This window comes from Humulus lupulus, chromosome 4 (assembly GCF_963169125.1).
Source record: "Humulus lupulus chromosome 4, drHumLupu1.1, whole genome shotgun sequence".
Classification (NCBI taxonomy): Eukaryota; Viridiplantae; Streptophyta; class Magnoliopsida; order Rosales; family Cannabaceae; genus Humulus; species Humulus lupulus.
In genome coordinates, this window is record NC_084796.1 from 143,450,894 (window position 1) to 143,465,309 (window position 14,416).

At 35.9% G+C, this 14,416-nt stretch overlaps 1 protein-coding gene and 1 long non-coding RNA gene across 5 annotated transcripts; both read right to left on the reverse strand.

Annotated features, from left to right (window-relative positions):
- Nucleotides 1-1,344: 1,344 nt before the first annotated feature.
- On the reverse strand, nucleotides 1,345-3,452 carry LOC133829204 (protection of telomeres protein 1b-like). 2 transcript variants are annotated; one of them, XR_009891614.1, is made up of 3 exons: nucleotides 3,345-3,452; nucleotides 2,440-2,556; nucleotides 1,345-1,754 (listed from the first exon to the last, which is right to left on the reverse strand). XR_009891614.1 is itself a non-coding variant. In XM_062259066.1 (2 exons), the coding sequence occupies exons 1-2, from the start codon at nucleotides 3,377-3,379 to the stop codon at nucleotides 1,493-1,495; spliced, it is 297 nt and encodes a 98-aa protein (XP_062115050.1). In that variant the 5' UTR covers nucleotides 3,380-3,452; the 3' UTR covers nucleotides 1,345-1,492. The 2 variants fall into 2 exon arrangements, 1 of the variants encoding a protein (XP_062115050.1); XM_062259066.1 differs by lacking the exon at nucleotides 2,440-2,556.
- Nucleotides 3,453-9,139: 5,687 nt separating this feature from the next.
- On the reverse strand, nucleotides 9,140-13,753 carry LOC133829205 (uncharacterized). 3 transcript variants are annotated; one of them, XR_009891617.1, is made up of 6 exons: nucleotides 13,006-13,753; nucleotides 11,732-11,794; nucleotides 11,365-11,428; nucleotides 10,551-10,659; nucleotides 10,153-10,228; nucleotides 9,140-9,348 (listed from the first exon to the last, which is right to left on the reverse strand). It is a non-coding gene; the product is annotated as an uncharacterized LOC133829205 (long non-coding RNA). The 3 variants fall into 3 exon arrangements; XR_009891616.1 differs by having other exon boundaries at nucleotides 11,352-11,428; nucleotides 13,006-13,752; XR_009891615.1 differs by having other exon boundaries at nucleotides 10,551-10,655; nucleotides 13,006-13,751.
- Nucleotides 13,754-14,416: the final 663 nt, after the last annotated feature.

Genomic DNA, 14,416 nt, shown 5'->3' on the forward strand with positions numbered 1-14,416 from the left:
TAGGATTTAGAATTCTTTTAGAATTGAAATGTACATAAATAGAAATTTTACTGCCACATATTAGTTGATGATACTCTCTTGTTTATAATAACTTTTCATCATTCATTTTTTAATAGTTTCAAAATTAATATGGAGTGTTAGAGTTTTTAATCTCTTCTCTTGTGCTTAATACTTGTCGATCCAAGATTAGGGAATTAGAGTACTTCTTTTGTGCTTAATACTTGTTGATATAAGATTAGGGATGTAGAATTTTGTATGAAATTTCTGGGGTTAAATGTACGAAACAGGTTTTGGCTTCATATTGTTTATTTAATGGTCAGTGATTTGTTCCTATATGATGTTTGATATAATCTATAAACTCTTGAGGTTTTTAGATTGGGTTTGCTTCAATGATTGATTATGTTGAGTGGAATTAACTTAATGTTGATGTGAGAACATACTTAATTATCTCCTTAAATTTTTTAGTTGATACGTAGTGATGGTGGTGAGAAATTGATTGTTTTGAATTAGAGGTGTACTGACTTTTAATTTCTTGTTGGTTGTATTTGTTGCTTGAGTAAGTTTCCTTAAAAGTTGCTATTGATTTTCATACAAAATAGATCTATAGGGATAATATTCTAAATCCATTAGCCATGTATCTTTCTTACTTCTGATTATTTGTTCTTGTTATTATTGATTTGTTTTTGTGGTCTTATTTTTGTAGTCTTATTATTCTCGTGGTACATGTAGCTCATCTAAACTTTAGTTAACAAGAAAGAATAAAAACATGATAAAACTGAAGCAATTGTATTATTAAGACATAAATAATATATACACACTACATGAAAAAATGCTTTTAATAACACCAAAAACGTGTTATCAAAACATACCATAACATTTTTTGATGTGTTAAGACCGACTATGTTATTGTAGGTCAGGGTACTTTACATAACACTTTATCATTGTTATACAGATGTGTTATTATACTGTAAACGATAACTCACTTTCTATGTTATTTTCATAAATATATAAGTGTTTAATTATATTATTTATAGTCGACTATATAACACATTTCAATACTTATAAATTTGTGTTATACTACACTTTAGTATAACACAGCTTTTGTGTTATATAATGAAGTTTGCATAATAAAATTCTTTACTTATAAAAAGTGTTATTGTAATAGATATTATAACACATTTTTCATATTATTTTAATATTTAAATAAGTTTAAATTCTCATTATATATTCATTTATATAACACTAATTTATTCTATTCTATTTTTATTTTTTATTTATATAATTAAAATTAGTTTTCTAATATATACTAGCATCATCAAATGAACTTGATTTTCAAATAACAAAAAGTAAAAAGCATTCAACATTGTATTAACAATCCACAAATTAGTTTAAAACATTCAACACTGTCATCAAATTATATTATAGCTCCCAGGAGACAAAGACCCGAAAACTTAAACCAATAAATCTTAAATCACATGGTAAAACTAACATGCTATACAATTTCCAACCAACATACAAGACAATGAGTATCTATCCTAATAACCACCAATCTAGTGCCAAATATTCGATACTGTCGACTTCCCCAAATATCAGATTTATCCAGATAATGAGATTTCAGGCAACATTGCACCCATGGTGGATATCTAGCATCTTCCTCCACTTGCTTTCCATCATCATTTGTAGCCACTCCAAGCAATGCATTTTTCTTCTTCGTCAGTACATCAATGGCAGGTTGATCACCAAAAAAACTTGTTCTGCCACAAGTTGAAAATAATACAATCAATTGAAGATAACAATGGTAAGGGTGTAAAATAAGAGTAATGCAGGTGACATTTTACATAATAATAATAAAATTGCACAGCCAGCCATATGACTTCAAATGAAAGGTTCTATTTCGAAAAGGAAATATATATAAATATATATATATGCAACATTATGTGGTGCAAGATTTTGGTATGAAACATGTGTCCCTGGCAAATTCCAGAAAATAAATAAATAAATAAAATAACATAGAATGCAGTGTGACAAAGAGAAGAATAAGTTTTTCTAATGGAAAAATCATTTTTCAATGAACTAGAAGTTCCAAATTTTTTTAGTCAGTTTGTTGGAGGAGAGAATAATGCAGTTAAAACATGTTCCACGTGTGTTTTTAACAAAACAATTTCTCTATAGCCAAAAGAAAAGAGCAGAAGAAAGTATAACAGGGGACAACATCAATGGTTCAGTTAACATCATTGTTATAGAAAAGTATTAAGATTAAAAATAAAGGCTAAAAGAAGTATCATTGAAAAATCCAGGACCCAGATTAAGAGTAGAATTATAAATTATAAAACAGAAAATTTACAACACAAAGTCTGTAAATCTGTATAACCCAAGACTACAATAGGCCAAAGGAGTAAAGTTGGAAAGCTTTCAGAAAAAGGAATTTGAGTTACTGACCAGGGATCTTATAAAGTGCATTCACTTTCTGTATCTACATGACAGGTACCATATCAAGAAAATGTACTAATGTAAGCTCTCCCATGAGTTATGAGGACATTACCAGGCTTGTGTAGGCTGTCAACAGAAATATCTTAATGAATTATTTCAGATCAATTTCAGAATTTCTTTTTGCAGTTCCAACAGTGTTTAAAATACCTTTTTTCATCAAACATTTTGAAGTTAAAAATTGATATTGCTACTATAACCCACCAGATAATTGTTGCTAAAAAAATTAGCATCTAATTCATTACATACAGAAAGAAATATCAAGTATGCAGCCAGAAAAAACTGGTGCATACAGGGTGGCATGCTTTACTAGACTATATGCAATAGAGACAAGAAATCTAGGACCCAGACAAGAGCCAACAAAATTTTAAGTTTCATGATCTCAGGACATTCCTAGCTATTTTTTTAGAGGCATTAACATCATGAGTTCTACGTTTTCTTAACCAATCTCATGCTTTTGTCAAAATAGAAGAGCCACCTAACTCAAAATATTATATTGTACATTACCTCTCAAGAATAAGGCAAAAGACATAACATTTATGGGCTAACCAGTTTAACAATGAACTAAACTACTCATGAAAATCTATATATTAAAAAGAGCAGAGCAACGAGACCACAGCAAGGTAAAACTAATGAAATAATATTTAATCAATTAAAAATAGAATCTAAAGTCATTCATCCAAGAACTAGCAATCAAAATAACATATCAATACTAACAGTATAATTTTAAAGCCAACTAATTTTTTTTGGATAAAACTAATAAGTAACTAAATGAAATAATAGAACAAAAATAAAAAATCAAGTAAAAGAATAAATAAAACAAAGTGGTATGTTACAAAGAGTGCCAAAGCACATACCTGATTAGCAGTTGAAGCAAAGAAAACAAAAACATGACTTGCAGTATCTATATATAGCTCCTTTCCAAGACAAAAAATACTCAGTAGAATCTTTTGATTCAATCTGCAATCATTTTCCAATATAAGAAATTAAAAGTGTTGACGGTGAAATCTCGTCAACGATATAAGGTTAGAAAACTAAGACTGTATTGCCAAAGGTATCTTAGAAGAAGATGGAGACAACTTGAAAGAGTAAATATGCAGAAATACTATGGAGTCGAAATTGTATATTACTTAACAGCCTTAGAATACAATCAATTTTCCAACCCCTTTTCTGGAGGGGTGATGATCTATTTATACTGGAGCTCTAATGACTCCCCATACATTGTGGTCCCAGGGGACAAGATTGTACATAGTTACATTGTCATGGTAGTGGCACAGGTCGTGGTGGAGCAGAAGGTTATGGTGTCGGCCTGGTACATAGTCAGAGGTATGCATGCAGTGCTTCCACTCTCTGTACAAACCCGTACCTCCACTACTTGTAGGACACAGATGTTAGAGTCATGCCTTTGCCCTTTTTCAAGGTTGTACATCCCGTGCTTGTACATTCATCTCCTGCCTAGTGGCCCCACTTACCTAAATATCTTCTCTAGGTTTCTTCATATTTTAGTAAGTGTTGAACCATACTTCTTTTATCCTAACCCTATTTCCATGTATGAGACCTTGAAATAGGCATGTGCGAGGCTAAGGTATGGGTTTCCCAAGGCGAGACCCTTGGTGCCCAGGCGAGTACCCATGCATGACTTGGGCACTCACGAGGCTCGGGGATGGGTCTCCCAAGGTGAGACCCTTGGAGCCTAGGTGAGTACCCATGTGTGACTTGGGCGCTCACGAGGGTCGGGGATGGGTCTCACCAGGCGAGACCCTTAGTGCCTAGGTGGGTGCTGACACGGGACAGCTACATACGCACAGTGGGCAGCCTCGCATAGCGAGGCCCTAGGAGTCTCGGCAGGCGCGCGCACACGATGGGCAGCCTCGCATAGCGAGGCCCTAGGGGTCTCGGCAGGCGCGTGCACATGATGGGTAGCCTCGCATAGCGAGGCACTTGGGTCCTTGGCAGACGCGCGCACATGGTTGGCAACCTCGCATAGCGAGGCACTTGGGTCCTTGGTAGACGCACACGCATGGTGGGAAACCTTGCATAGCGAGGCACTTAGGTCCTTGGTAGACGCGCGCGCATTGTGGGCAGCCTCGCATAGCGAGGCACTTGGGTCTTTCTGGGAACCTTCGCTAAGGCCTCCTATGAGACATGGGTCTCGTGTGGGGCAAGACTTCAGGTTGCCTGGTTTTCCCGAGGGTAATGAGGGTAACCCTCAATTTTTCTCTTGAGAGTTGACTATGGCTCTAGTCAATTTTTGGCATTCACACTTGCCCCCAGTCTATAAGGAGGTCTTTAGGCGTCCTTGTAGACTCATCATAGGGCTACACTTACTATGCGCTGGTGGTATTCCTATGCAATTTCTTGTAAACCGAGTTTTTGGCAGTGAGAGGTTCCCTTTGGAACCCCTCTTCTGAGTCGTGTCTGTTGGTGCACCTTGAACACTTGTAAGGATACGTTGACCCTTTAGGTTCTTGCTATCCTTTTATATATTTTTGCGTGCGCTTATTATTTTGTTGCGAGAAGTGTCATTCTCGTCAGTAGGCATAGTACTATTTTTGCAAGCGTCTTCGTTGAGACCCTTTTTTGGAAAGCGCCTTCTTTGAGACCCTTTATGCAAGCATCTACTTTGAGACCCTTTTTGTGAGCATCTACATTGAGACCCTTTTTGCAAGCGCCTACTTTGAGACCCTTGTACGATTTTTGAGGTGATCTCCCCTCGTGTCGGGACTTTTATGGCTAGATGGTCCTCGTCCAATTTTAAACTTGGTCAGCGACCCCTCTCGCATGACATCCCCTTCTATATGGACTCTTCAGACGTATCGGTAGTAGGGAAACTGGAGGAAGGTTCGCTTTCTTCAACATGCGAGTCCTTATGGCCCTCTTCCACCCGTATGTACTTCTGTGCTCTTTCGAAGAAATCATCTAAATTTGAAACTTCTCTTTTGAGCATGCTACCTCATAACTTGCTTCCTGGATGAACTCCGGCTGTAATAGCCATCTTGAGCTCCACTTTGGTTAAACTCCCCACCTTTGTTGCTTCCATATTGAACCTATGGATAGTTCTTCAGACTTTCATTTTCTCCTTTCTTTATGTTAGCGAGGCTGGTAATTGGCATAACGTAATCACAGACCGCATGGTGCTGCTGAAGAAATTCACCAGAGAATTGCTTCCATGATTTGATTGTTCCTGGCCTTAACCTTTTGAACCACTTGCATGCAACACCTTTAAGTGTAACAACAAAGAAATGAAATTTTTCTCTATTGTTGACCCATCTTAACCTCATCAAGTTATTGAAGTAATCTAAGTGATACTTTGGGTCCGTAGTACCCTCGTATGGAGTCATGCGAGGCTCTCTGAGGTTGGCGGGGATTTGCTCAGCCTGGATCTCCCTTGTGAAGGGCGAATCATGGTCAAACTCTTCATCATCTCTGTGCCCCAGGTGGGGTGATAATCTTGATGTCTAGTTCCCTCCTCTTTTTGCATAAGGAGTCTTGCGGGTTCTCAGGCTGATCCCTTGCCTTGGTTGTGTTCCTTGGGGGAGCTGCGGGGGGTGCGTTTCTTACTTTGACCTCTTCCCATGGAGCTCTTCTCTTAGGCCAGGGAGCACCTCTTTTGAGGTGACCTCTGCTTCATTCTTACGACCATCGTCTTCCCTCCGCCTTTGCTCCTGGGGGCATTTCGTCGGCCTAGGTCTCTCATGGTACTTTGTTTTGGGAGTTTTACTGCTGGAGAGTCGGGTTCTCCCATCGTCTGCGGGGACAGTATTTTCCCCTTTTTCACGCTCCTTCTCTTTACGCTTAGGAAGGGGTATGCTTGACTTTCCTTGCAGGAGGTCGTTTAAGACTTCCTGCATGTTCTCTATCGTGGTTTCTAGCCTTCGAGCCTTTTTATGCAACTCGTGAATCTCATCCTTGTAGAAGCGAGCCCTTGAGCCAGAACTTACCGAGTATACTCAGGGACTCTTGCCTGGCCTGTGCGTCGAGGGACCCGGGTCTTGGTAGCCTGATGCCACCGGGGACTGGGATGTGGGCACTCTGGCAGCTTTGAGTAACCTCCGTCGGGCTGGATAGCCGGGGACAATGCTTCTTTCTCCTCCCCTAGGGGAGGACATTCCCCTGACCTATCTCCATGCCCAGGTGGAGGAGGGTCTTTCCTGGAAGCCCTCATTCGTTCTCCGTTCAGGTGAACCTCAACGTCTTGTAGCTGTCGCAAGCGTTGTGAATGCCATGGCATCTCTCTTTTCTGGAAGTGATGAAAGAACGTTGGCTTGATGCTTGTTCTTCCCATAGACGGTGCCAAACTTTTGACGGTGAAATCTCGTCAATGATATAAGGTTAGAAAACTAAGACTGTATTGCCAAAGGTATCTTAGAAGAAGATGGAGACAACTTGAAAGAGTAAATATGCAGAACTACTATGGAGTCAAAATTGTATATTACTTAACAGCCTTAATATACAATCAATTTTCCAACCCCTTTTCTGGAGGGGTGATGATCTATTTATACTGGAGCTCTAATGACTCCCCATACATTGTGGTCCCAGGGGACAAGATTATGCATAGTTACATTGTCAGGGTAGTGGCACAGGTCATGGTGGAGCAGAAGGTTATGGTGTCGGCCTGGTACATAGTCAGAGGTATGCATGTAGTGCTTCCACTCTCTGTACAAACCAGTACCTCCACTACTTGTAGGACACAGATGTCAAAGTCCTGCCTTTGCCCTTTTTCAGGGTTGTACATCTCGTGCTTGTACATTCATCTCATGCCTAGTGGTCCCGCTTACCTAAATATCTTCTCTAGGTTTCTTCATATTTTAGTAAGTGTCGAACCATACTTCTTTTATCCTGACCCTATTTCCATGTATGAGACCTTGAAATAGGCATGTACGAGGCTAGGGGATGGGTCTCCCAAAACGAGACCCTTGGTGCCCAGGCGAGTACCCATACATGAATTGGGCACTCACGAGGCTCGGGGATGGGTCTCCCAAGGCGAGACCCTTGGAGCCTAGGCGAGTACCCATGTGTGACTTCGTCACTCACGAGGGTCGGGGATGGGTCTCACCAGGCGAGAGCCTTGGTGCCTAGGCAGGTGTTGACACGAGATGGCTGCATACGCACGGTGGGCAGCCTCGCATAGCGAGGCCCTAGGAGTCTCGGCAGGCGCACGCACATGATGGGCAGCCTCGCATAGCGAGGCCCTAGGGGTCTTGGCAGGCGCGCGCACATGATGTGCAGCCTCGCATAGCGAGGCACTTGGGTCCTTGGAAGACACGCGCGCATGGTTGGCAGCCTCGCATAGCGAGGCACTTCGGTCCTTGTCAGACGCGCGCACATGGTGGGCAGCCTTGCATAGCGAGGCACTTGGGTCCTTGGCAGACGTGCGCGCATTGTGGGCAGCCTCGCATAGCGAGGCACTTGGGTCTTTCTGGGAACCTTCGCTAAGGCCTCCTATGAGACATGGGTCTCGTGTGGGGCAAGACTTCAGGTTGCTTGGTTTGCCCGAGGCTAATGAGGGTAACCCTCAATTTTTCTTTTGAGAGTTGACTATGGCTATGGTCAATTTTTGGCATTCACAAAAAGTAAGTCAGATATAGAAACCATATTTTATGTATGAATGTATATCTTTAATTGGGACATTGTTACAAACAATAAAAAAAATGCAGAAACAAAGACTTGACTTAATAACTTATAGTTTAGATCATTATGTAGTACATAATATTTCAAGCTATGAGAACATTATCTCAGTAACATTTTGGTATTTAAGAATCATTTTTTTCTATTTGTTAATAGTATTTGTGCTTGTTGACTTTTCTTTCCATTCTCATATTTTGAGCATGAACAAGTAATAATCCAATCATCTTTTATATCATTTTACTAAATACAATAAAAATATAAGGAAAAGAAAAACTACTTTGACTAGTACTAGACAGCAGCAGCAATAATGTGAAACAGAATTCCAAAGCTATGAACTAAGAATGAAATTACAGTTAGGTAAAGGAAATACCTTCATATCGTCCAAGGCCTTACAATGATTTTTCTTTGAGAATAACAGCTTCAAGGAGTAGACTAACAACGTGCATGGACATAGGTGGGAGTCACTGCAATAATGTCTATTCCTTCAAATACATGAAGCGCCATGGAACTAATATAAAAGACAAGCTTGATATACAGAAAATAATTATAATAAAAAAAATAAGAAAAGATAATATACTAGAGAGACATGCAATGTGAAACATGTTGAGTTATTGTGATACATGCAAAATTTTCACTTAGTTGGTACCACATTAAAATATTAATGCACACATGCAAACACAAAAACATATACACATAGTGCTCAACTTGTAATGCACACATAAAAGAGTGCAAGGTAACAAAACTAAGTAGACTAGCAAAAACAGAGGACAAAAACACACTAAAACAAAAACTATTGCATGATCATAATTATTATGGTAACCTAATAAAGTTCATTCATATATCATAGCTACAAATAAAAATATATCTGATTTATTAAATATAATTAATTCAACAACACAGTTATATATGCAACTAGCTACACAGAGAACAGAGGACAAAAGATACAATAAGAAAGTGGAGATACAAAGGCTAATGAACGCAAAAGACAGATTCAAGCCTTATCATATTAAACCATTCACAACCCCTTAATGAAAGTTTATAGTCCCTAAACACAGATTAAAACTATATAAAACGCCCCACAAATTAATAGCCATCCTAAGAAATGAAAACGAAAAATCGGAACCCTAAACTTCTAAGGAAATCTATGAATTTGTACCTCTTACTGTGGCTGGTTCTTGGTGGTTCCTTCTTCTCCTCAACTTAGTCCACAAGGCTATGAAGAAACACTTTTTCCTTACAAACATACAGAAACCAAATTAAACTTGAAGAAAAACAAGATAATATAAATATTTTTTATCAGTTTCATGAATAGAATTACAATAATTAGTCTTTTTATCTTAAAAATTATAATACTAAATACATTCCACTCATTTAGAATTCTATTATCACTAAATATGTAACAAGTGTACAAAGTTAGAGAAATAAATTATGTAATTCTTTTTAATAATGGTTGGCTATTGGGCTTTTTCATTTTTGGTGGTTTATGTATATACATATATATATATATGCACACACATTTATGTTAATATATATTTATATGATAGTTTTATTACTTGATCTGAAATGATCGACTATTACTGAGAATGAAAAATGCTAAAGGATGAAAATGCGGAAGGTTGACAAATATATTGAAGATACAGGCTTAAACATAAGATATAATTTATATTATGTTTTAACCAATAAGCTTTTGGCTCATAATTTACTTCATAAAACGTTAATCTAGGCCACTTATATTGAAAACACGAACCAAGACATAACTGCTCATAATGATCAACCCAAACCTTCAATTATATTGAAACATACTATACATGGCATTAATCAGTATTATTCATCAACAATTAAAATGACAATAATACCAGATTAATTTTTATGAATGCTTTGAGCATCCTATAGTGATCTAATCTCATCTAGTTGGAGAGCATTGATAATAAACAAATGTTGATAATTAAAGAGTATCTGAAACTAAAGAATAAAAAACTTAAAAGTAAATAATAATACTAATCAATATCCTTATAAGAATGTGAAATAGAATCTCACCTATAATGGTAGAACCTTTAAGGTTGGCCACACTTTAAAATTGCAACACCATTTCTTTTAGTAATTTAATCCAGTCCTGAAACCACATCAATTGATCATAAAACAATGATAAATAAACTGAGAACTTTTTATATTTAAAAACACAAATAGAATTTTACAGCTTTACAAGACTTACTGATCATTTCATGACAATCTGTTTTAATACTTATCTATATATATACACATGTAAGACATGAATTATACTAAGGAAAAAATAAAGATAAAGGTAATAACCACTCAATGATGATAAGGCAACCACTACACCACATTTGCCTATTCACCATAGAACCAAAACATTATGCAAGGAACAAGAAGTGCATAAACAACTTACAGAACTAAGGTAAAGCAATTACACTCACATGCATAGTCACATTGTGAAGCTGACAAATTAACTGTGATGGCAAGTTGGGGTAATTGGGTATATGAGCATCGACTTCCTTGTTAGTGAAGCAGCAACCTGCAACCTGTCTAGAAGACTTGAATTAATAGCAATTACTCACAACATTAAGGAATAGGGAGATGAAAAGTACAATACACCAAAGGAAAATAAGCACCACTTTTTAAGAAACTAAAACGGGAGATCTTATATACAACAAAAGAAGGCATCAATAATTTTTTAAGAAACTAATTAGAAAAGATAGTTTAATTTTAATTAATTAGTAAGAAGATATAATTAGGTATACAAGTAACAAAGAGCAATAAAGAATAAATACATAATTATTTAATAATCATTAGGATCTGCATTTTTCCTAACTTGTGAAGATGAAAGAAATAACAAGAATGCATATTCTTCATCTTGATTATGTATTATACAGGTAGGGCAGGGCAGGGCATACACGTATATAATTTATATATCTTACGCCTCTATTGCTACATAAATGGCTACTAACGGTAATGCATAGAGGCAGAGGTACATGATTAGAGTGGGCAGAAGGGATCATACATCATCTTAATAATCTATACACATCCCATAAAAAAAGCTATAATAATAACTAATTTACTCATATGTCTCACTGAAGCATTCCATCAAACAGTTATTATGCATAGGTTAAGCAAAGCTTAGTTTTATATAATAAAACCAGTTTAAGCAGTCAAACAAAACAAAACTTACAGATAAATTGACTCAAACATCAATTAACACAAATACACTCTATATATACGAGTTTTGCCTACATCACTACGTTCTTTGATCGAACTTCGGTGGAGCTCCACCTTTCTGGGGCAAGACATTCACAACCTGCAAAAGAGAAGTTCAAAGTCAGCAAAATTACTAGTGGTATCAATATGCATTTTTTCCAAACTTTACAATATTATTCACTAATCAACTGAAGTCAAACAAGGACAAACTTTCAAGTCACTGAATGTATTAGTAGCAGAGAATTTCACAGAAATCGGGAAAAATACAGATGAGTCTGTTGGGGAAACAACAAACTCCATTGACCCACTGCAAACAATTCATCATACAAGATAACTATCACTTAAATTGAAATCAAATAAATTATTAAGTTTCAAAAGGAAAATAGCAGTAACAATTTCAGACCTTCGGTTCGAGTTGTCAATAAGTAGAATGGACCACTCCAACACAGAATTCCTTGGGTCGAACCTGCAACCAATAAAAAAAAGCAAATTAATACGGAACTCAATAAAATATAGTGCAACTCATAAACAATGCAAATGGATGCAGAATTATAAAAGTGATGACAACCAAGCTTAAACAAATGTATTACAAAGAAGTGTCAGTTAAGTTGTTTTTAGATTGTATACTGCCAAGTATCATCTATATTCCTCTTAATTTTATATTAGTTATAAGGATTTCAAAGACAATGAAGTCAAAGATATGAAAATGAATAGTTGGAAGTGTGCCTTGCTAAACAATATTCGTATATGCATGATTAAAATACATAGAAACATAATAACAATACAATGCAAAATCAGCAACTTGAGATAAAAAAAAAATCATTATCTTTTCCAATCCAAATTGATATCTAAACAGGACAGGATATCTAAACATCGACAAAAAGTAAGTAGAGAAATACTTAATTATTTATTATCTAGAGAAAACAAATGTTGCTTTTGTTATATAAAGAAGCATATAATGGCATGGTCTATACTCTAATCCACGACAAGCAATTTTGGCGTGCATGAATAACAAACTAAATATATATCTATATAAATAATTGTGATAAGTTCACATATATGATGATAAGTGTGCTAAATAAGTATAGGCCAACATAATCATTCAAAAGTGTGCTAAAGTAGTTGCTGAATTGGAGACCCTTTATGTATATATTGACATAGTTAAAAAATCAAGCAAAGTAAACATTCCAAGATGTCGTTTAACTCACAAATGGAAATAGAGCTTCTACAAATATACCACTACACACTTAAACAGAGTGGAGAAGAGAAGACGTGTACCGCAATTGAAAGAAGAAAAGAGCAAAGAAATGGTTATATGTGCGAATCTATAAAAATAGTGATAATCTATATAACCAGGACCTAAAGTACAAATATAGTCACTCCAGTCTAAAAACTCACAACTCACGGCTGCATTCAACACCTCAAATATCCCTAATTGACCAACACCCAATCGTGCAAGGAAGACCCAAATTGAACAAGAGAGATGCTCCTGTTTTTATTCTTTATTTCACATGTGTACACACATTATAATAAATCACATTAAAAACAATTAAACATAAGCGTATACAATGCACATAAAATTAATAAGGAAATTTACACACATATATATAACACATACATGTATATAGATCAAGCATAATATTTTAAATAACAAACATAATATCTTAAAGAATATACCTTCTTATTCAGTTTCTAGAGATCTTTCTCCTTTTTGGAAATTTTAAATCAAGCCCTAAATCAACTTTTTCCAACCATAATTGTAATGAAGTGAGACCTAAAAAAAAACACAATAAATTAAGAGCACAGCAGAGAGACTGGAGCATAAAAATACCCCATAAATACAAAAATGGATATTAAAAAAAATCTTATAGTAACTAAGAGAGGGACAAAAACCGGAGATACCCTGAGTGAGAGAAAGAGAAAGGTAACCAAGAAAAAAAAATAAGAAAAAGATTACACATACCTGGGGATTCCGTGTGAAAGAGAAAGAGGCGGTGAGAGAAAGAGAGAAGCGGTGAGAAATAGGTAACATTGAGGGAGAGGAGGAGAGGGTTTGGGGATTTGGCGAGATAAATAAAGAGACTAGAATTTTGGGATTTCGATGAGAGGTAGGGAGATCTGGGAGTTTGAGGTTGTGGTGAAATTTCTGGGAAATTTGGAGAATTTCCTCTCGGAAAGTTTGGAAATTTTTTTAGAGAGGTCTCAAAGGTTTGGGAAAATTTGGGGTTTGGGTAGGGAGATTTCTGCTAGGTTTAGATAGATGTGAGGGAGACAGAGAGTTAAGAGAGAGAATGAGATATGTAGATTTAGAAAATGAGAATAACAAGTGAAATAATACAATATTTAGCACAATTATTTCATTTGCCGCCAATTAATGTATTTGCTCCAAAATTGTGCGCCATTTTTTTTATGTCCTTCCAAATTTTATGGGTTTAGTATAACACTTTTTTAAAAGAGTGATACTTAAATGTCGTGGAAAGGGTTATTTGGTGTAGTGACAAGTCATGTTTATCAATAGTTATCTAAATAAGAAACTGTGGAAAAGTTGATTTTTGAGACTGCTTATTTTTTTTTCATAGCTTGTAAATTCTAAAGGAAGATAATACTTCAATTTTGTTAGTTTTCTTTATCTCTGATTATAGGAACTTTTGTATAGTTGGTTGTGAAATATCATGCATGTTTTTCAATGTCTTAACATACCTACCCTTATGTTACTTTTTTTTATGTACTCTTTTAGTTTACTATTAACTTTACGTTTAAGCATTAATTATTTAAATTTTTATGTAGCTAAGCAAATCGACCCACAACAAAGACAAGTACACAATGGATGATGAGGATGGAGCAAGTTTCATGGTTTACTTTTTGTGTATCTTTCTATGGCTTTGTTTTTCATTTTTGAAGTAAAAGATGTTCAAGAATATAGAACTTTATTATGTATGCTTTCAAACTTAAGTTAGACCTAAGATCTCATGTAGTAGTTCTTGTTTAATGTAATACTTATGGTTTATAAATCTATTTAATATTACATTTTGTGATTAATTTTGATATTTTTTTTATCCAAATACGATAATAAAAACCTTTTAATTTA